General features: G+C 57.6%; 1 protein-coding gene across 1 annotated transcript; it reads left to right on the forward strand.

Moving 5' to 3' along the window:
• The first annotated feature begins 631 nt into the window (after positions 1–631).
• Positions 632–20,862, forward strand: GNA15 (G protein subunit alpha 15). The gene is made up of 7 exons (XM_019430898.2): positions 632–944; positions 7,251–7,435; positions 12,014–12,168; positions 12,882–13,010; positions 16,092–16,221; positions 17,312–17,465; positions 19,956–20,862. Exons 1-7 carry the CDS (start codon positions 800–802, stop codon positions 20,180–20,182), a joined length of 1,125 nt encoding a protein of 374 aa, XP_019286443.1. The 5' UTR covers positions 632–799; the 3' UTR covers positions 20,183–20,862.
• The last annotated feature ends 1,576 nt before the right edge of the window (positions 20,863–22,438 follow it).

Raw genomic sequence — 22,438 nt, forward strand, 5'->3', positions numbered from 1 at the left:
TTAGTGTTGTCACTTTGTGCCCTGCTGTGCTCGGCACTGTCCCTGGCACACAGTGGGCACTCGGTCCTCGTCCGCAAGGAAGAAGGAAGCTGCCTGGTCAGCGTTGAGAGCCTGGGGCCCTGTGGGCGACAGCAGACTCCGGGCCCCGTCTTGTTCTTCCGCCCGGCGCCCGGGCAACTCACTTCCTGGCCCTGTGCCTCAGTGTTGCATCTGCCCATTGGGAAGTCGGTGCACCTGAGACGGCCCCTCCACGGGAGCCCCCTGGCTTCCGCCCGTTTTCGGAAAAGATCCTCCTTGGCCGTGCCCCGACCTCTCGACCTCCCCTCATCGGCTCCGCGGAGGGGAAGGAGGGGTGCGCCCGGGGCCCGCCTGGAGGCGGCGTCAGAGGCCCCGGGAGGATGGAGTCCGCCCGTTCTCCAGAATGAGGAAGGAGGGCCCGGTGGGGCGCTGCGGGGACGCTCACTGCACCCTGTGGTTGGGCCCTTCCTCCCGGCACCCCGCCCTCCCCGGGGGGCACCCGCCCTCAACCAGTTTGGCAGGGCAGGCCGGGTCTGGAGATGGGCGGGGAGCCCTGAGCCTCCGCGCCTTCCTGGGCGCCTCCTCCCGCCCCCAGCCGCCCGCCCCCGCGCCCGCCGGACACCCAGGCCTCGCCGGGCGCTCGAGGCCGGGGAGTCGGCGTCCCCGGGGGTGACCCCCCCCCAAGAAGGGTGCGCGGCCCCGGTACGCCCGACGGCCGTCCGGGCGGGGAGCCCTCCCCGGGGCGGGGCCATGCCGCCTCGTGCCCGCTGAGGCCCCCACCATGGCCCGCTCGCTGACCTGGTGCTGCTGCCCCTGCTGCCTGACCGAGGATGAGAAGGCGGCGGCCCGGATCGACCAGGACATCAACAGGATCCTGCTGGAGCAGAAGAAGAGGGACCGCGGGGAGCTGAAGCTGCTGCTTCTGGGTGAGCGGGCGGGTGGGGTGCGCCCGGGACGCCGCCGGGGACCCCACGGGGCCGGGAGAGCCTGACCCACTCGGGGGCGAGAAGTCTAAGGCCCAGAGAGACCAGGTCCTCGCCCCGAGGTGCGGGCAGCGGGAGGCCGGGAGGGGCTTGTGCAGGGGGGGGTGGCGGGGGCAGGCCCCGCGTGCCCTGCCGGCCTCTGCCCTGGCGTCAGGGGAAGGGGGCGATGAGCCCAGGCGTGCAGCCGGCCTCGGGGCCTCCCCGTCGGCCGCCGAGGGCCCTGCCCCCTGTCTGTCTGCCCCACGCGGGCCGGGAGGGCCTGGCCCCCGCCTGCTCTGGCGGGCTCGCGGGGGAGTCCCTGGGCCCCGGCATTGCCCGCGGGCTGCGACCCACTGGCTCACTGATTCATTCATTCGAGAAGTATCGACTAACTCTCCGGGCGGGCGCCGCAGCCACCGAGATGGGCGATGTCCCTGCCTCCGGGGACCTCATCTTGCCGACAGGGAGACAGACGGCCCAGAAGCCAATAAGCAGAGAGAGAATTTCCCGCGGCAAGAAGAGTGAGGAGGAAAATAAACCAGGGTGGAAGGGAAGAGTGACGGGGGGCGGCAGGTCGTAAGGCTCCAAGGTTGTGGCCTCCCAAAGCGCAGAGTCTTGTCCCCAAAGCGTGTCCACTCCCTCCACCCCTGGGGCCCTGCGGGCTTCCCCTCCGGATGCCAGCCTCAGAGGGGCTCCCGGGACATCCTGAGCCCTGGGGGGGGGGGGGGGGGGACACTAGGGAAGGTCTCAGGTGTCCGGAAGTCACATCTGCCTGCCCTGGGCCAGGAGGCCGGCCATCCGTATGGCGGCCTCACTCTTCCCTGCCTCCGAGGTAGGGGGGCCCTGGGGAGTGGAGAGGAGGGTATAGAAGCCTGGGGCCCCCAAGATTGCACCTTAATTAGGGCCCTTCTGACTCTAGTCTTTTATGGAAAAGACACCCCCCCCCCATTTAGTTTTCCAAGGAACCTGGCATGGGGACGGTCTCAATGGCCCCGTGGCTGGCCCCTCAGACCCCAACTCCTGCAACTTCCTCCTGCGATCCTTTGGCACAGGCCCTTGCCTTCTTTGCTTTTTTCAATTATTTCATTTTCCTGAAGCTTCGGCAAAATCGTCAGTGAGGCTATCTGAGCCTGGAAGGTTTTAATTAAAAATTTAATTACTTGGGACGCCTGGGTGGCTCAGTCGGTTAAGCGTCCAGCTTCGGCGTCAGGCCCCGTGCTGACCGCTCGGAGCCCGGAGCCTGCTTCGGATTCTGTGCCTCCCTCTCTCTCTGCCCCTCCCCTGCTCACGCTCTGTCTCTCCCTGTCTCTCAAAAAATAAGTAAACATTAAAAAATTAAAAAAAAAAAGAATTAAATTACTTGGGGCGCCTGGGTGGCTCAGTCAGTTGAGCGTCTGACTTCAGCTCAGGTCACGATCTCGTGGTTCATGAGTTCAAGCCCCACATCGGGCTCTCGGCTGTCAGTGTAGAGCCTGCTTTGGATCCTCTGTCCCCCTCTCTCTCTGCCCCTCCCCTGCTTGCATCCTCTTTCTCAAAAATAAATAAAATATATTTTTTTTAATTAAAGAATTTAATTACTTTAATTGCTATCTCTATTTGACATCTTCAGACTAGGTAGGCTATTACAGGAAGAGGATGTATGATATATGATGTATCATATTATTATATTATTATTAGGGCTTTTAATAATATTATCATTAGGGCTACTTAGGCTATCTGTTTTTTCTTGCGTCAGTTTTGGTGATCGATGTCTGTCAAAGAACTTGTCCCTTTCTTCGAAGCTGTCGAAGGTATGGGAATCAATCGTGTGCCCCATTCCCTTGTCCTGAGGGACACGTGAAGCGTCCATCTTTCATTCTGTTTGTCTGCTCGCTTCCTCTCGATCCACCCGGCACGGACGTTTACCGATGCTGGCGATCTTTCCTTGCACACCTCGAGTTTATGTATCCGAACCTCAGGGCCTTTCCACTTGCTGTTCTCCCTGCCGGTGGCTCTCGGCGTCACCCACGCCTCCATGCGGCCGGTGCTGTCACTCAAGGCAACACAACTCGTGTGTCACCTCCGCAGAGAAGTCTTCCTGGATTCCCTGACCACAAAGGCGGCCGGTCCTTCTCCTTCCTCCTTTCTTCAGGGCACGTACGGACGTTCTGTAGATTTGTTTAACTTGTTCTTTCCTGTCTGTCTCTCCAGTTACACGGAGGTGGGGACCGTGTCTTTCTTGTTCATGCCTCTGTCCCCAGCATCCGGCCCAGGGAGCATAGTGAACCTGACAGAGAACAGATGCCCAGAGCGTAATTTATGAATGAATAAGCGAATGAAGGAATCCTGTCTCTGGGGCGACTTCCCCTGGAGCTGCACCGCATCTTCCAGAGCTGGGAAGGTCCCTGGTGCCACACCACACTGACCACTGCCCAGCCCTCCCCGCACCAGGAAGCCCCTTCTGCTGGTGTGCGGTGGGGGCAGGGAGGTTGTTCGTGTTCCCAAGCGCTGATGGTGGCCCTGTGGACCACGCTGTGGACTGTGGTTTTGACCACCCCCTACCCCCCAGCGCCAAGGGCTGCTTCCACACCTCTCTCCCTTCTTGAAAACAGGAATTGAAACCAAAAGTTATTTTTTCCTGGAGGTGGCTGGTCTTTTTGAGGAAGCAGGCTGAGGGGCCGGGAGTCTGTCCCTGACAGGAAGCGATTGGCGTGTTGGAGAATGTTGGGGGGGGGGGGACGTCAGAATAAAGCCATTAAAGGAGCCAGCTCTGTCCACAGAGCTTGAGGTGGATACCGCTCCTGTCCCCAGGTGGGGAAACCGAGGCCCAGAGAGGCGAAGCGATTTGCCCAAGGTCACACAGCCAGGATCGGAACCTAGAATTCTGGTTCCGGAGCCCATGCATTTGACCTCCCTGTGAATGTGCCTCTGGAGAGAAAAGCCACAGCACCCCAGTGACAGACGGGGAAACTGAGGCCCAGGGAGGTGATGGGATTGGTCTGGGGTCGGCAGCCAGTCTGAGCCAGAGCTGGACCTAGAAGCTGAGCCTCCTGCCCTCCAGCATGTCCCCGTGGCCCCGTCTCCTGGACCATCAGAGGTCTGGGGCGGCCTTCTGCCGTGGAAGGAGCCGCCAGGTTCCCCTTCCTCTCCACCCCCAGGAGGAAGCAGGCCCTACCCCTCTGGCCCACCAGGTGGGAAGAGCTGTCCCTGCAGCCCCCAGCCCCATTTGCGGACTTTCCCACAGCAGACCAGGAACCTGGGGCTGGAGAGGTTCCAGAATCCTCCTTGGCTTCAGGACAGTCACGGGCTGCAAAGAGAGGGTTCCACCCAGTGGAGTCCTCAGACTTTAGGTTGTGACCCACTCATGAGTCACAAAATCCATGCTGTGGGTGGCGACCGGGATTTTTTTTGTTTTTCCTTTAACGACACAGGACAGAAGAAAATCAGTGCCTCGCAAGTCAGCCGTTGCTCTGTGTGACCTTTGATGGGTCCCCACATGTCTGGGGGAGACCCGAGGTCTGAGAGTTGAAAGGCTACCGGGAAGGAGGTCAAAGGGTGTGGCCCCCTGCGCTCGTCTCGGTCCCCCTTCCCGCAGCCCCCGCAGGACCTGTCCGGCTCCCGAGTGTCTGTGGACACGTGACGTGGACATGACGTTCATTGTCCGATACTCTGACGGCGCCTGACCCGGCAGGCTGGCCGGAGCCCGTTTTGTCAGTGAAGGACCCACCAGGGCTCGAGTTTACTCCCTTGCTTCTCTGCTAGCTGTGGGACCCCGGGAAAATCACCCCACCTCTCTGATTCCCGGGTGTCTTTTGCAAATAGCAAACCGGTGGGACTCTTTGGGGGGGGGGGGTTGGCTGAGGACAGGCACGGGGTATTTTGGCCCGGACACCAAGAGTTAAATCAAGCTCGCGGTGACTATGGATATGGGGAACTTTCTGGTTTAATACCGCTAACCCATGAGCTCTGCACTCGGACGGAACAAGGTCTGAGTCCCAGCTTGGCCCCTTAACCGGCTGCGTTGGCCCGAGGCAAGCCCATCAGCCGATCTGGGACTCAGTTTGCCCATATGAAGAGTGGGCCAAGAGCCGTCCTTCTGTCAGGCGATCTCAGACCCATACGGCTCCGTGTTGGAGACTTTCAGGCTGTGGACCCGGGGCGCGGGGGTGTTTTGGGTGTTTTTTGGGGGGAAACTTTTTATTTCGGAATACTTTTAGATGTACGGAAGAGTGGCAAAGACAGAGCAGACGTTCCCGTCTACTAAACGGCTTCCCCCGTGTTGACATCTCGTATGACCCCGGTGCACCTGTCCCAGTGGGAGAGCTCCCTCGGAACCTCACGACTGCGCTCCGTGAGCGGCGCTCCGGGCCTGGGATGTGGCCGGTTCCCTGCGGGGGCCCTTTTTCTGTTCCAATTTCCCATTCAGCATCTCGCGTCACATGTCAGGCTTTTCCCCTCGGTTAACTTTTCCGTTTGACATGCTTTCAGACCCACTGAAACGTTGCGCCCGGTTCTTCTGCAAATGTTGGTGTTTTACCATATTTCCTCTCTTCTCCATCTCCCTCCGTCTCGCTCCTTTTTTTTTTTTGTAAGTTGACTTATTGATTTTGAGAGAGAGAGTGTGGGAGCAGGGGAGGGGCAGAGAGGGGGCGGGGAAGGGAGAGAATCCCAAGCAGGCTCCGCGATGTCAGCGCAGAGCCTGACGCGGGGCTCGGACCCACGAACCACGAGATCGTGACCTGAGCTGAAACCAAGGCTCCGACGCTTAACCGACTGAGCCACCAGGTGCCCCAGAGCAACTCATGTTCTTGGACCTCGAGTCCAGTGGACTTAACCACACCTGGTGTCACCCCAGGCCTGCCCTTGTTGCCCACAGATATGTGGGGACACGGAGCTCCTGGGGGGGCACCCTCTCTTCTCTCCGCCTCCTCCACCCCCACTCTGCTCCCTCCACTGTTTCCTCTTTCTGGGCTCCACCCCTTCCTTTCCTGCTGCTTCCTGTTCCTCCTTCCAGTCCCCCCTCCTGTGCCGGGAAGGACCCCATGCCAGGGTCCCCCAGGAGCTGGGCAGGGCAGGGAGCTGTGGGAGGAGCCTCCCGGTCCCACCCCTCCTGCCTGGGTATCACACCATTTTACAGATGGGAAAACAGAGGCGCACACACATACACACATACACACACACACACACACACACACACACACACAACACCAGGGCTCAGGCAGCAGGGAGTCGAGCCTTCCTCTCTGAGCTTCCAGACCGGGACTACCGAAGATCTAAGTGTTATTGTCGCAAGCCCAGGGCTGGCTTTCCTGGGCGTGGGACCCGGGCAGTCCCACAGTGCCCTGGGCTCAGAAGGGCCCCGGCGTGCACTTGGCCCCGTGAATCGTGTAGATGGCCCTGCAAGGACCCCTCTGCCCGCTCTGGTCCATCAGCGAAGCCTTCTTAGTCCGTCTCCCAAATATCTCTCGAATGTCTTCTTTCCACCGGGTCCAGCCCCCGTCGTCACTCACCTAGACCTCCACCCCGGACGCCCTGCCCCTGCCCTCGCCCCCGCAGTCTGTCTTCCCTGCAGCGGCCACCGCAGAACACCTTCGAGGACCTGGGTCGGGTGCCCCGCTCCCCATAGCCCTCCAGGGCTCCCACCTCCCTGGGGTAAAAGCCCGAGTCCTCCACGTGGCCCCCAGCCCCCCCGCACCACCTGGCCTCCCCCCCCACCCCCACTCTGCTCCAGCCAAACAGCCTTTTTGCTGTTCCTCAGTATTTTCGGCCCCGCAGGCCAGACCCTCTCGGACTGCCCGCTTCTGCTGCCCGAGCGAGCAAACAGCCAGAGGCCATGGGGACACAAATGGCCGTGACTGTGTGCCAATAAAACTTTATTTAGGGACGCCGAAACAGGAATTCCAGACCAGCTCCACATGTGATGAAATACTCGTGGTTGTTTTTTTTTTTTAATTCCTTTCAATCGTTTAAAAATGTCAAACCCACAAGCACAGAAAGTATTTGAGCCGTGAAAGCTGTCGTGCAAACTGAAAACCTGCTGGGCAGCGGACACAGGCTGCCGGCTGGCTGGCCCCTCGAACCCTGGTTGGCTGACCCCCCCCCCCCCCGCAGGGTCCTCTTACGGGGCGCTCGTTTCCCCTCGCAGGCAGGCTCTGACAGCAGGGGAAACTGAGGCACGCAAGGGGAAGGCGCTCGCCCAGGGTTCCGGAGCGGGGTTGGAGCCCCGGGGTGGCGGGTGGCGGGAGACCCTGGGACTGAGCTGCTGGTTTTCCCTTCCCCCCCCCCCCCCAGGCCCCGGCGAGAGCGGGAAGAGCACGTTCATCAAGCAGATGCGCATCATCCACGGGGCGGGCTACTCGGAGGAGGAGCGCAAGGGCTTCCGGCCCCTCATCTACCAGAACATCTTCGTGTCCATGCAGGCCATGATCGAGGCCATGGACTGGCTGCAGATTCCGTTCAGCAGGCCCGAGAGCAGGGTGAGCGAGCGGGGGGCTCGGGCCGGGGCCGCGTGCTGGTGGCCCTGTGGCACTGGGGGTGGGACCCGTCCCTTCCGACCCCCCGGGCCCAGGCTGTGTCCACTAGGACCCCCGGGGCAGGATGCGTGCCCTCTGACCCCAAAGCCCAACACATCTTCCCCTCACAACTTCCGGGGCAGGACCGCGTCCCCTCAGACGCCCCCACCCTCTCAGGCCGAGTCCCCTCAGAAACTGCCACCCTGTCAGGGCCGCGTCCCCTCAGACACCCCCACCCTGGTGGGACCATGTCCCCTCGGACCCTCCAGATCAAGACTATGTCCCCTCAGAACCACAGGTCTGGGCCGTGTCTCATAGAACCCTCCATTCAGGGCCATGTCCCTTTGGACACCTGGGACAGGGCTGTGTTTCTTGGGTCCCCAGGTCTTGTCAACTCTACCCCAGGAGTTTCCGTGCATTCCAGGCAACTCGGCATCAGCCCCCCTCTCGTGCTGTCCTGTGGGCCCTGTGATGACAGGGGTGGCCTGGGGTGGGGGGTCCCAAACCAGCACCCGCTTTGCTGTAGCAATGTTAATACCATCGACCGGCGACAGAGTCCGGCTTCGGGGCGGACAGCTCCGTGTGCACGTGTCACAGGAACACCTCCCACGCTCTCCACCCTCGTCACCAGTGGGGGTGTGCACAGTGCGGTACGGTTCCCGGCAGGCCTCTCGCACGTGGTCCTCCTGAGGAACTAGAAGGTTACGGCCTCGAGTGGCAGATGCCCAGATCTCCCTGCCCCAGCCCCATGCCGCTGTCCGTGTCCATGAGTTTGCTTTCTCTAGAAGCCTCACGCAAGTGGGGTCATGCAGTGTTCGTCCTTCTGTGCCTGGCTTATTTCACTTAACGTGATGTCCCCCAGATTCATTCATGTCGTTACCTATTGCGGATTCCCCTTCTTTTTTTAAGGCTCAGCAATAGCCGTGTGTGTGTGTGTGTGTGTGTGTGTGTGTGTGTGCGCGCACATGCACCACATTCTCTTGATGGACATTTAGGTTGTTTCTACGCCTTGGCTATTGTCACTCGTGCTGCAGTGAACACAGGACGTTAGTATCTTTTCAAGATCCTGATTTCAATTCTTTCGGGTAAACGCTCAGAAGTCGCATTGCTGGATCATAGGGTAGTTCTATTTTAATTTTTTTGAGGACCCTCCACACTTGTTTGCATTCCCCCCAACAGCACACGAGGGCTCCAATTTCTCCACAGCCTCGCCAGCACTTGTGGGTTTTTAAAAAATATTTATTTATTTTTGAGAGAGAGAGAGAGAGAGAGAGAGAAACAAGCAGGGGAGGAGCAGATCGCGGGAGACACAGAATCTGAACTGTCAGCACAGAGCCTGACGCGGGGCTCGAACTCACAAACCGTGAGATCGTGACCTGAGCCAAAGTCGGATGCTTAACTGACTGAGCCACCCAGGTGCCCCTAGAATAGCGGTTTTAACTGAGCTCTAACACACGTGCTGAAGAAGCCAGTTCACAAGCTCAGTGAAGCCATCACAACGTAAGTGCCCGTGTGTAATCGCTGCCCAGGACGAGAAGCAGAACGTGTCCCCAGAGGCTCCTTCCCCAAATCACTACCCCCCAGGAGTAACCAGCAGCTATATTGGGGTTATCTATTTTTGAACTTCTCATACATGGAATTATACAGAACGTTCTCGCATGTCTGGCTTCTGACACTGCTCAGTATGTCTGTACTTCTTCCATCTTTGGGGGCATAGTTGTGGTTTGTTCATTTCTATCATATGTGTTTCATGAAAACCTACACATCTCTGTTGGGTATCTGTGTAGAAGTAGATTTGGATCATAAAGTAGATTAGATTAGGAGGAGACACCAGACCGTCTCCAAGCACTTGACTATTTCACACTCCTGCCAGCAGTACATGAAGAGTTCCAGTTGCCACTCATCCTTGCCAACATTGGATGCTGTCGGCTCGTTTTAGCCATTCTGGTGGGTTCTTGGAGGTATTTCATTGTGGTTCTGATTTGCATTTCCCTGATTAAGAAGGAGGCTGCACACCTCTTCACAGGTTTATCGGACATTTGGATATACCATTTTGTGAAACAACTGTTCAAATCTTTCGCCCATTTTTGTTTTTGGCTTTGTTTTTGCCCTTTTTTTTTCCTTACTGATTTATAGCAGATTCTTTGTATGTTCTGGAAGAGAGCACTTTGTTGTGTATTTTGTAAATATTTTCTCCCCATCCATACCTTGCATCTTAATTGTTTGCATGGTGTCCGGATGAATAGCTCTTAATTTTAATGAAGTCCATTATGTCAGTCTTCTGCTTACTGGTGTGTTGTTGGATTTTTGCTTTTTGTGTTTGTTTGTTTGTTTGTTTGTTTGTTTGTTTTTGGTAGCCAGCTTAAGAGATGTTATTCCCCCTCAAGGTCATGATGAAATTCTCTATCGCTATCTTTAACTTTTTTTACTTACTTGTTTTTTAAAGTTTTATTTATTTATTCTTGAGAAAGCAAGAGAGAGAAAGCACGCTCATGGGAGCAGGGGAGGGGCAGAGAGAGAGGGAGAGAGAGAGAGAATCCCAAGCAGGCTCTGTGCTGTCAGCATGGAGCTGGACACGAGGCTTGAACCCACGAACCGGGAGATCACGACCTGAGCTGAAACCAAGAGCGGGATGCTCAACCGACTGAGCCCCCCAGGTGCCCCTCTATTGCTGTCTTTTAAGTGGAGCTTTATTGTTTCAGATTTAGATTTACATTGTACCTGGAATTGATTTCTGTGTAGGGTGTGATCACGTTTCTTTCCTTTTTTATCCTCCTGGTGCAGCTATTCAATGGTGGCAGTGCCCCTTAACATTTTTCCCACCGTACCACAGTCTCGTCTTTGTGATCAATCGGGTGCTCAGATGTGCCTGGATCTGTTAACGCTCGCTGTTCTGTTCTGTTGGTCAATTTCTCTGCCTTTGAGTGAACATCATTTCATGTTAGTGATTGCAGCTTCCTAACACGTAGTCTCGGAGCCTGCGAGTGGAAATCCTTCCACTTTGTCCTCCAGAATGGCGTCGGCTGCTCCGGGCCCTTTTGCATTTCTACATTAAGTTTAGAATTATCTTGTCAGTTTTTACGCGCACACACGCCTTTCTGGGATTTGGGTAGAATTGCATGGAATCTGTAGATTAATTTGGGGAGAACTGGCAGCTTAAAAATGCTGAGTCTTTCAATCCACGAACACAGCATAGCCTTCCAGTTATTTAGATCCTTTACATTTTTTCCTTAGCGGGACGTCTGGGCGGCTCAGTCGGTTAAACGTCCGACTTTGACTCAGGTCACGATCTCAAGGTTCACGAGTTCGAGCCCCGCATCGGGCTCCGTGCTGACAGTGCAGAGCCCCCTTTGTTGTTGTTTTTTAATGTTTTCTTTTTTTCTTTCTTTATTTAGAGAGCATGAGCAGGGGAGGGGCAGAGAGAGAGAGAGGGAGAGAGAGAATCCCAAGCAGGCTCCATGCTGCCAGCACAGAGCCCGATGCGGGGATCGAACTCACAGACCGTGAGATCATGACCTGAGGTGAAATCAAGAGCCGGGCGCTTAACCGACTGCACCACCCAGGTGCCCCGCAGAGCCTACTTTGGATCATCTCTCCCCCCGCCTCACCCCTCCTCCGCTCGCACGCATGCGCCGGCTCGCACAAATAAACATTTAGTAAACAATTTTTTTCTTCGTGATGTTTGTATATTTCAGCGTGGCGAGATTTCACGTGTGTTGTTAGATTTATTCCTAGGTATTTGAGATCTTTTTTTTTTTTTTTTTTTTTTTGCTACCGTAAATGGGATTTAAATTCTTGAAAACGTCCACCAGTTAGTGGTTAATATATAAGCCACACATAGGATGTGTGTCTGTTGATCTCGCCAAGGTAACTAGTTTATTCTGACAGCTCATCGCTAGACTGTGTTGGACTTTCTACGTGCAGCCATGCTCTCGGCGAGTAACCACCGTGCGACATACTCCTTTCCAAACCTGACGCCTTTCGTTTCCTTTCCCTCTTGGGTGGCCCTGGCGAGGACCTCAGTAGAAGTGGTGGCCCTCGTGGTCACACTCCCAGGCACAGAGGCACACACACACCCCCACGAGCATACACGCACGTGCCCACGCGGACACACGCACCCACGTGCACAGGCCAACGCGAAGTCTGAGCCGCCGTCCCTGCTGGAAGGAAAGGAGGACGGGTGGAGGCAGGGGAGGGGCAGCACGAGGGGCCGGCGGGCGCACGGCTCCGGCTGCGTGTGCCTCGACCTCCCCGCGGGACCTGCACGCATTGTTTCATCACGCTACCTGTCTGTCGTGAGGGCACCTGTAGCGACTTGCCTCATGAGCGTCAAAGATGCAGAACTGATGTCCCTGCACGTGCCTTCCCTGCTGCCCCTCTGCCCTCCATCTGGGGACAAAGTGGGGCGCGAAGGAAGGAGCAGAGGCGAGGCGGGGGGGGGGGGGGAGGCTAGGAACTGCGGTGTAGGGGGGGGGCGTTCCGTCGCAGAGGGGCACAGTGGCTGGCGGGGATGTCTGACTCGCCCCGTCCCTCCCTCCCCAGCACCACGCCAGTCTGGTCATGAGCCAGGACCCCTACAAAGTGACCACTTTCGAGAAGCGCTGCGCCGTGGCCATGCAGTGGCTGTGGAGGGACGCCGGCATCCGGGCCTGTTATGAGCGTCGCCGGGAGTTTCACCTGCTGGACTCGGCCGTGTAGTGAGTGCGGGGCTCGGGGGCGGCAGGTGTGGGGCCCAGATGCAGCCGGTGGCGAACTCGTCCCGGGACAGAAGGGGCCCAGGCTGGTTGGCTCCCACTGCGGGAGGTGCTGTGGATGGTCTTGCTCCCGGGTGACGTCGTTCCTGGGGGGACACAGCTCCTAGGGTGACGTCGTTCCTGGGGGGACACAGCTCCTAGGGTGACGTCGTTCCTGGGGGGACACAGCTCCTAGGGTGACGTCGTTCCTGGGGGGACACAGCTCCTAGGGTGACGTCGTTCCTGGGGGGACACAGCTCCTAGGGTGACGTCGTTCCTGGGGGGACAGTGCTCATCACCACGCAGTGACACTCCCTGGGCACGATGCTGGGCGTTGAGGGCGATTTGACAGCTGCAGCCTGTTCCCAGGCCATCACTTTTCTTGGGACAGCGTCACTCCTGGGGGTGACAGCTCTCCCAAGGTGACACCCCTCCCCCGGTGACACTGTCCTTGAGTTCACGCTGTCCTTGAAGTCCTGCTGTTCCGAGGGTGAGGCTGCTTCGCCCCGTGCTCCCTCAGCCTCAGGGTGATGCTCCCAGGCCACCTGCAGACCCAGAGGTCCGGCCCGTCCCCAGCAGCTCCCCTCCCCCCGCGGGGTCGTCTCTGGGCTTTGGAGGGGGGTCTGAGAAACAAAGGGAGGCTGCGAGACTAGGCCTCAGGGCTCCTCACTCCACAGCTACCTGTCCCACCTGGAGCGCATCACCGAGGAGGACTACATCCCCACGGCACAGGACGTGCTCCGGAGCCGCATGCCCACCACCGGCATCAATGAGTACTGCTTCTCCGTGCAGAAGACCAACCTGCGGTGAGCCCACGGCCCGGAGCTGGGGAAAGCTTCCTGTAGGAGGGGGCAAAGGAACTGGGGCCCTGAAGGATGAATAGGAGTTTCCCAGTACCGGTCCTCAAGTGGCTTCCAGGCAGAAGGAGGCTGAGCTGGATCTAGACACCTGGAGTCCCCATGCAGTCAGGTGTGGGACCTGGAAGAGCCCAGAATGAGGCCACCAGAGGTCCAGGAGGGCAGGTCTTCCTGAAGGAGGGGACATTGGTATTGGGGCATTGAAGGTTGAATAGGAGTTCAGTCGGATAACTTGAAGGGCTGCTGGGTAGGAGGAGACAGAGACTGTGTGGTCAGCGGTTTTCCAGAGGGATCGATTTGGGCCTGGGGAAGCTCAGAGGGTGATCCCCCTGATGGGGTGAGGCTGGAGGTCAGGGGACTCAGGAGTGGGCGGGAGCCATGATCCAGGCAGGAAGCGCTGGTAAGGGCCAGGGCAGTGGTCGCGGGGATGGAAATGAGGGGATGGAGCAAAAATTGTTTCCGACGTAGAATGGGCAGGACCAGATGAGCCCAAGGATCAGAGAATCTGGGTGATGGGGTAAATGTCAGGTCACGGTGGTGGTGGCAGCGTAGGGGTGTTAGACTAGACAATGATGTCCTTTGGGGCACGTTGAGTCTGAGGGATCTGGGGCATCTGGGAGGTGGCTAGACACACACAGGCCTGAGCTGGAAGGCAGAGGCGTGTGTGGCCAGCGCAGCAAGGGGTCCAGGCAGAGTGACGGCCAGCGTCGAAGACTAAAGGTGAGGTCGGGAAGAGTACACCGGGAAAAGCGACTTCTGGGATTGGCATTTAGAGGGTCATCAGTGACCTTAACAAGCTCCGTGTCTGTGGGCTGATGGCAGGGAGCTGTGGAGGGTGCGGGGTGAGGACTGGACACAGGGGTTGTGCTCACCTCACCCATACTGAGTCTCACACTGTCCTGAATTGATACCCCAAACATGCTCCTCTGGCCTTTGCAATAGTCCTCACCAGGAAGGCTCATAATTTATCTGTTTGCCATCAGTCTCCTCCCCTGACGGAGAGCCCCACAAGGCTAGGGGCTGAGTTTGATTCCTCTGCTTTGCTAGCGATGATCAGCTCAAGATCAGAGTGGAAGTTAGTGAATGTGGGAGGAGAGTTGGAAAGATGGAAGGATAAATGAGTGGATGGATGGGTGAGTGTATGTATGTATAGGTGTGTGGAGGGTGGGTGAACGGGTGGGTGGATGGACGCAAGAGTATGTGGGTGGTTGGATGGATGGTTGGTTCAATGGTTGGGTGGATGGATGGATGGATGGATGGACGGACAGAAGAGTATGTGGGTGGTTGGATGGATGGATGGATGGATGGATGGATGGACAGAAGAGTATGTGGGTGGTTGGATGGATGGATGGATGGTTCAATGGTTTGATGGATGGATAGATGGATGGATGGATGGATGGATGGATGGATAGATGGATGGACGGAAGAGTATGTGGGTGGTTGGATGGATGGATGGATGGTTCAATGGTTGGATGGATGGATAGATGGATGGATGGATGGATGGATGGATGGATGGAAGAATATGTGGGTAGTTGGATGGATGGATGGTTCAATGGTTGGATGGATGGATAGATGGATGGATGGATGGATGGATGGATGGATGGATGGATGGAAGAATATGTGGGTGGTTGGATGGATGGATGGTTCAATGGTTGGATGGATGGATAGATGGATGGATGGATGGATGGATGGATGGTTCAATGGTTGGATGGATGGATGGATGGATGGATGGATGGATGGATGGATGGACAGAAGAATATGTGGGTGGTTGGATGGATGGATGGTTCAATGGTTGGATGGATGGATGGATGGATGGATGGACAGAAGAGTATGTGGGTGGTTGGATGGATGGATAGATGGATGGATGGATGGAAGAGTATGTGGGTGGTTGGATGGATGGTTCAATGGTTGGATGGATGGATGGATGGACGGATGGATAGATGGGTGGATGGATGGACGGAAGAGTATGTGGGTGGTTGGATGGATGGATGGATGGTTCAATGGTTGGATGGATGGACGATGGACGGATGGATAGATGGGTGGATAGATTGGTAAAAGTTTAGGAATGAAGGTAGAGGTTGGGGAAGTCACAGGAAAGGCTGGGCTGAGGTGCTGATTATTAAGTGAGAACCCTTGAGTGTGTTCCTAGGTGAGGAGAGAGCTAATCAGTGGGGTTAAGGATCAGAGGGATCCGATTAGGAGATGGGAGGCTGGCAAGTAACCTACCCCACATATATCTCAGTCCGCTAAGCCCCACTTGTAGCCACTGCACCCCTATCCCGCTCTGGGGTTGGAGGGGGTCTGAAGAGGCACAAGAGGGGTTGCTTGGTCTGTCGGATAAGGAGCCACAGGCACTAGCCTTGGCTTCCCGTCCATACAAAGGGGCAAGTCCCTTCTTGCTCTGAGGCTCTGGCATTTCCTGTTGGCTGCCTGTGTAACAGTCCCATCCCCGGGGAAATGACGCAGGGCTTGTTATCAGTGACCCACATTTCTTAGAGAGAGAACAGGAAGGCGGGAGGGCTCAGGCTTTGTTGTGGTGTGTGTGTGGCGGGGGGGGGGGGGGTGGAGGCTGGGCTTTCGCCCTGGGCCACACACCGAGGGGATGGCGTTGTCCAGCCAGGATCGTGTGGCCGCATTTCACAGATGGGGAAACTGAGTTCTGGAGCTCTTCTGCGCTTTGCCCCCCCTAGCCCCCCCCCCCCCCCAGCCAGCCAGAACCAGGGCAGATTCCGGATGTGTCTGACCCTCTGTCCTCTAACACGGGGGCAGAAATCAGGCAGCCCAGGGCAGAAGCCCGGGAAAATGTCCCCCTCCCGTGCCTCAGTTTCCTCGTGTGTAAATGGGCAAAATAGTAACACCCACCTTGCGGGGTGGGTGAAAGGCAAATAACACACAAGGGGCATTGGCCCAGTAGCTGGCGCAGATTCTGGCTGCTATTAATATTGGTCTTGACGTGTCCCAGCTGTCTGGGGTGCCGTGTCACGGGGCCCTGATGGGGTCTGAGTTCTGACCCGGGCTGGCTCCTGGCAGGATCGTGGACGTCGGGGGCCAGAGGTCGGAAAGGAAGAAATGGATCCACTGCTTTGAGAACGTGATCGCCCTCATCTACCTGGCCTCGCTCAGCGAGTATGACCAGTGTCTAGAGGAGAACAACCAAGAGGTGAGGTCCACCGTGGGTGCGGGGCACCGCCTCCTGCTGGCCCCCAGGCGTGCAGCCGAGCAGGACAGCCCATGGCCACGCTTGATGGGGTCCGGGTGTGTCTGGCGTGGCTCTGAATCCCGCCCCCCACTCTTCCGTGGTCAGAGCGCTGCGTCCCGAGACACAGATACGCACACACACAAAGGGACACCAGAGCCCCTGGACGCAGCCCCCCCCCCAGGAAGCGCAAGGCAGCTGGCCTGGGAAAATGGGTCATTGCCTCAGGGGCAGTGTCCTGCTTTTATTCCGAAAGGCTGGACAACACTCTTTTGTGAGCTCTTCTCCTAATTAAGACCCGGCCCATTTCCGACATCTGGGCTTTTAGGGGTTACGGTTCCACACGGACAGTTTGGGGATCCAGGGGTCAGAGGCTATCGTCCTGACTTTCAGACCGAATCACACAATGAATTTGAGGTCGTTCTGCCACAGAGCTTGCTCCAAGGCAGCCACACGAGGCGTCCTAGTTTGCTGGGCTGTCCTAACAAAGTACCACAGCCCGGGGGGGCCGGAGCCACGGAGACTTTTCTCCCAGCGCCCGAGGCCACACACCCCGGATCCGCACGTTGGCCAGGCTCGGTCCTCCTGAGCCTGCGGGGGAGACCGTCCCAGGCGCTCTCCGCTTCTGGGGGTCACTGGCCACCCTTGGGGTCCCTTGTTCTGTGCACCCGTTACCCATCTCCGCCTCCTGTGGTCCCATGGACTTTTCCCCACGTATCTGGGTCCAAACGTCCCCTCTTTAAAAGGACACCTGCCACCAGACGCGACAATCTAGAAGGACCTCTTCTTAACTAATTACATCTTCAAAGACCCTATTTCCAAGTATGGTCCCATTCTGTGGTTCCAGAGGGGCGTCAACTTGGGGACATTAGTCAAAACAGTACGGGCCACACAAAAGCGTGGGCCACCCCCTCCGACCCAGCCGGGAATCGGGGAGCCCTGAGCTCCCGGACGGTAGGCTGGCAGCCCCCTCTCCACGTGGGGGAGGGCTCGTGTCTGGACCAAGGTGGCCGTCGTGTTGGAGCCATGGTCTGCCTGTTCCCCCCCCGAACAGAACCGAATGAAGGAGAGCCTGGCCCTGTTCGGCACTATCCTGGAACTGCCCTGGTTCAAAAGCACGTCCGTCATCCTCTTCCTCAACAAAACTGACATCCTAGAGGAGAAGATCTCCACCTCCCACTTGGCTACCTACTTCCCCAGTTTCCAGGGTGAGTGGTTCTAGAACTCTCTAAGCCCTTCGGCTCCAACGAGCAGCTCCCAGGAGAGATGCTGGTCCAGACCCTGCCCCAGCTGGAGTCAGTGGAGTTTCAAACGGGATCACACAGACCTGAGTTCCAGGCCCAAGCCGTGAGCCTCAGTTTCCCCCTCTGTGTGTGTGGGGGGGAGATGGCAGCCATCGTTCCCGAAGCACCTGCTTCGAGCAGGGGTTCTAAAGAGGCAGGTGTTACAGATTCTCTGCGCATGGTCTGCTGTCGAGCTCATCCTCATGAGCCACACCCGGAGGGTGTCAACCTTTTCCAGACTCTGCCTAGGTTTTCGAGACTTCTTTTTTTGAGTCGTTCATAGTCACTGCATCTATGTCTAATCAGATAGCAGAATAATTGTTTTAATTGTTACTTTTAAGAGAGAGAGAGAGAGAGAGAGAGCAGAGAGAGGCAGACAGAGGATCCGAAGAGGGCTCCACACTGAAAGTGGGGGGCCCGAGGTGGGGCTCGAACTTACGAGCTGCAAAATCATGACCTGAGTTGAAGTCGGACGCCCAACCGACTGAGCCACACAGGCGCCCCCTCGGTTAGCAGAATACCAAGGAAATAGGTGCCTGACCTTCGAACAAGTCCTTCCAGGACACAACGTCTTCACAGACACAGCAGCCCTCTTTCCTGCGGTGCTTGTAGCTAACAGGTTTGTGCAGCGTCTCGGCAATTGCGCGTGAATCAGGACAGGACGACCCCACTGAGCGGGTTTGGGGGCGAGCCGTCAGCGCAGACGGAGGGGCGAGGGCCTGGCCGCCTAGAGAGGATTACGGGGGAGTCGGGCACAGGTCAGTGTATCCCGCAGAGGGGAGGTGGGGTTTCGGAGGGTCCCGGGAAGGGGTGTATTGGCTAGCACTTTCCGCCCAGGGCCACTGCGAGGACGCAGCATGGCTGTCTCAGGGTAGCCAGACGTCAGCCCGGGGGGTGGGGTGGGGGGAAGCCTCTGCTCCCGACGTGGTGGCCTCAGAGGTCCCGGATGGTCACAGCCGCCTCATTCTATGGCTCAAGCTAACCAATTACATCTGAAAAGACCTTATTTCCAAATGAGGTGACTTGGTCATATTCTGAGGTTCTGGGGGGACGTGGATCTGGGGGAACACTGTTCACCCCAGTACACAAGCACCGTGGCAGATGAAGGTCTTAAGCCCGGTGACATCACCACGGGCGTGACGCTTGGCCTTGTCAGGTCTCGCAGCCCACGAGGCCAATCTCAGCCAATCCTACCCGGAAGACTTAGGGGCCCGAGAGACAGATGGCAACTTGTCCCAGCATGGCGGACGCCCCTTGTTCCCTTCCCGGCTGGGCGGCCTTGGGAATGGGAACATGGTCTGGAGAGTCGGGGGGGGGGGATAAAGTGGATAGTTTTGAGGGACTGTTTTCCTTCATGTCAAAGGAAACGCTCATGACTCACCTTTTTCTCCCAGCCAAAGGGGCTGCAGTACTCTGCCGACTTCCGGGTCTCAGTCCTTGCCTGTTCTGTACTGAATAACGTTTGTGATTACAACAGCGGCTAAAGTGTCTAACGCTGCCAGAGGCGCCCTCACGTGTGGACTCATTTGATCCTCGTTAAAAAGTCCTGTGCAGCGGAGCTCTTCCTCCTCACCGCTATAGAGGTGGGGAAACTGAGGCACAGAGAGGCGCAATCGCTTGCCAAAAGTCACACGGCCAGCGGGTGGCAGAGGCAGGATTCGAACCCAGGCTGTCCGGACCCGGAGCCACCAGCCTTAACCACTGGGTACCCTGCCTGTCTGGAAGAATCAGAATAACATTCTGATTATGGAGCACAGAGCCCTCCACATGAGTGCATTGAATCCTCACGACTCTGGGAGGCTTGGGACTGTTAGGATCCCCATTTTACAAATGGGGAAACTGAGGCTCGCAGCGCTAACATGGACTAACATATAAGGCAACCCAACGAGTAAGTAGGAGAACCAGGGCTTGGGTTCTAGAAGCCCTTGCCCACATTGTGCTTGGGAGAGAGAGAGAGAGACTGAGCATGGCAGGTGCCTCACCAGGGTGGCCACCCCTCCCCTTCTCTTGGCCTCGGTTTACCCCTCTGCACCTCTCAGGAATGTCTTTCTCTGCAGCTCTAGGCTCCCATCCCCTTAGCCGCAAGCCCAGCCAAGTGAGAGGGTTTCCTTCTTTAACACAGTTCTGCCTGAAGTCCCAGGGCCAAGTCTTATTGGTCCGTTCCAGGTCATGTGACTCACCTGAGTCCATCCTCGATGATCCCATTGGCTGGACCTGATAGTCATGTGACCCGCTAGAAAAACCAAAGATGGCGCCGGCCTGCACCACGGCGCGTGGTTCCTGGGGCGCCTGCAGCCCCGTTGATGTCCATGCGTGGAGCAGGGTCTCCAGATCCCCTCCTTGACCCAGGAGACTCTCCCTCCTGCCCCACGAGCCCCGTGCCCTGACTGCGCATCCCCCCCTCCCCTCCCCCAGGCCCGAAGCAGGACGTGGAGGCAGCCAAGAAGTTCATCCTGGACATGTACACTAGAATGTACGCCAGCTGCGTGGACAGCGCCGACGAGGGCAGGAAGGGTCCGCGCTCCCGGCGACTCTTCAGCCACTACACGTGCGCCACGGACACGCAGAACATCCGCAAGGTCTTCAAGGACGTGCGGGACTCGGTCCTGGCCCGCTACCTGGACGAGATCAACCTGCTGTGAGCCAGGCCCCGCTGCCCCCGGGCTCAGACCCGCGCGTGGCAGGCGGGACCTGCGGGCGGACCAGGTGCTCAGGGAGCCCAGATGCCGCTTGTCGCTGGGCCCCAGGTCCAGGTGGCCGAAGGGCTGTGAGTGAGTCAGAGGTTGACGGCGGCGGGTCGTCGTCCCCCTCCTGTCTCTGCCCCTCGCTAGGACAGCCCCTGGGTTTGCCCACCCCCCTTGACTCAGTTTACCTCCTCGGAAAGGGAGGGCAAGGGCCACTTGGGATGCCAGGGTGGGGGGAAAAGTGGGGCGAGCAGAGGATGTAGGATCTCTCCTGGGCAGAGGCCGGGACCTCCGCGGAGGTGCTGCCCCAGCCCCGTGATGCGGGAGTGGGCCTTCCATCGAGGGACCGGACTCTGGCGCCCCCTAGCGGACAGGAAGCGGCACCGACCCGCTGAGGCCTGGGTGGCGCGGGGACTTCCTGTTCCCGGCTGGAAAAGCGCCCCGGAAAACGCTGTCCCTTTCACGATCTGAGGCTCACAGCGTGTCCTGCCCTGTTTACAGACGAGGGAACCTGAGGCCCACAGGCATCCCCCCGCTTCCCAGGCTGGGGGCCGGGCGCACCGCAACATCCCTTCTGTATTTATTCCCTCCCCTTCTGTGGCGCCCCTCGCAGGACATTAAAGAAACGACATTCTGGACACCTGTGGTTTCTTAGGGTCGTCCTGTTTATCACTATGCAGCCCCTTCTCGGGGCGCCTGTCCCAGGCGGGGTGGCACCACGGAGCAGGAGGGAAGCGATCGTGTGGACGTGTGGGACGCGTCAGCCCACCCTGTGTTGTTACCCCAAAATTCCAGGAGCCCCCACCCACCTCGGATGAAGGTGAAGGTTCAGACGTCGATGGCTCCACTTACCCGGGACCGCGGTCTCCCGCCACCCTCAGGGCCCGGCGGGTCACAAGCCAGCCCACCTCTGCTTTCCGATGAGGAAACCGAGGCACAGAGACACGGAATCATCTGACGAAGGCTCCAGCCTGCGAGATGGCAGAGCCGAGAAACGGATTCATCCAACGCTTTTTGCCTTTTACTTTTAAACCTATAAACTTTATGTTTCGGAATAGTCCCGTTTACAGAAAAATTGTGCAGCTAAGTACAGAGTTGCCTTACGAAAGCACACTCAGTGTCCCCTACTGTTCGCATCTTACGTTAATATGGTACTTTAAAATTTTTCTAACTTTTAATTTTATTTTAGAGAGGGGGGAGGGGAGAGGGGCAGAGGGAGAGAGAATCTTACCCACGCTCCACACTGTTGGTGGAGCCCGATGCGGGGCTCAATCTCACGACCCTGAGATCCCGAGCTGAGCTGAAATCAAGAGTCGGGCGCTCAACTGACTGAGTTGCCCATGTTTGGTAATTTTAAAGAACTTCTTGGTTTTATTCAGAGATTCATGAATCGGGGAGCATCGCATCTGGCAGACAGATAGAAGCCCCCGGCTTGATTTTCATGAGCTTGGCAGTTTTCAAGCACGCTGGGCAGGGATTGCCTTGGTTTCCGGGGACCACAAAATAAAGTGCCACACACTTTGTGACTTCATGGCAGATTTTTACGCTCAGTTCTAGAGGGCAGAAGTCAAGGTGTGGCAGGGCTCTCTCCCTCCAAAGACCCCAGGGCTGGATCCTTCCCTTCCCGCGCCTTCCAGCTTCTGGGGGCTCCAGGCGCCCCTTGGCCTTGGCTCAGTCCCTCCTGTATCTCCGCCTCTCTTCATGTGGCCCCTTCTCCCGTGTGTGTCCACGTTTTCCCCCCTCAGAGGGGACAGCGGTCGTACTGAATGGGGGCCCACCCTAATCACCTCGCCTCAACTTGATTACACCCGCAAGGACCCTATTTCCGATGAGGAAATGTGGTCACGTGAGGTCACAATGACGTCACGTGCCCAGCTATCGGGGGCGAGGACTCCAGATCTCCCTGCAGGTATTTCGGGGATCGTCCCTCGGTGGAGGTTTGCCTGGAGCTTTCCTCGAGATTAGGCTGAGCTGGCGGGCTTCAGGGGGCAGGACCACAGAGGCAAAGGGCCACTTGCCCCTCATCGTAGCAGGAAGACCGGTGTGACACCGCTGTGGGCGTCGGGCCCCTGGCTGAGGGGTCGCCCAACCCTTTGAAAACCTTTTTTTTTTTTTTTTTTTTTCTGATCGTGGAAAATACCAAACCTACGAAAACAGGGAGGTGAGGCAAAGCCGCGCTGGGACTTCTGTGGGTTCAAGACGTTATTGCTTTCA

Source organism: Panthera pardus, unplaced genomic scaffold (assembly GCF_024362965.1).
Source record: "Panthera pardus isolate Hobbes unplaced genomic scaffold, ASM2436296v1 HiC_scaffold_8, whole genome shotgun sequence".
NCBI classification, from domain to species: Eukaryota; Metazoa; Chordata; class Mammalia; order Carnivora; family Felidae; genus Panthera; species Panthera pardus.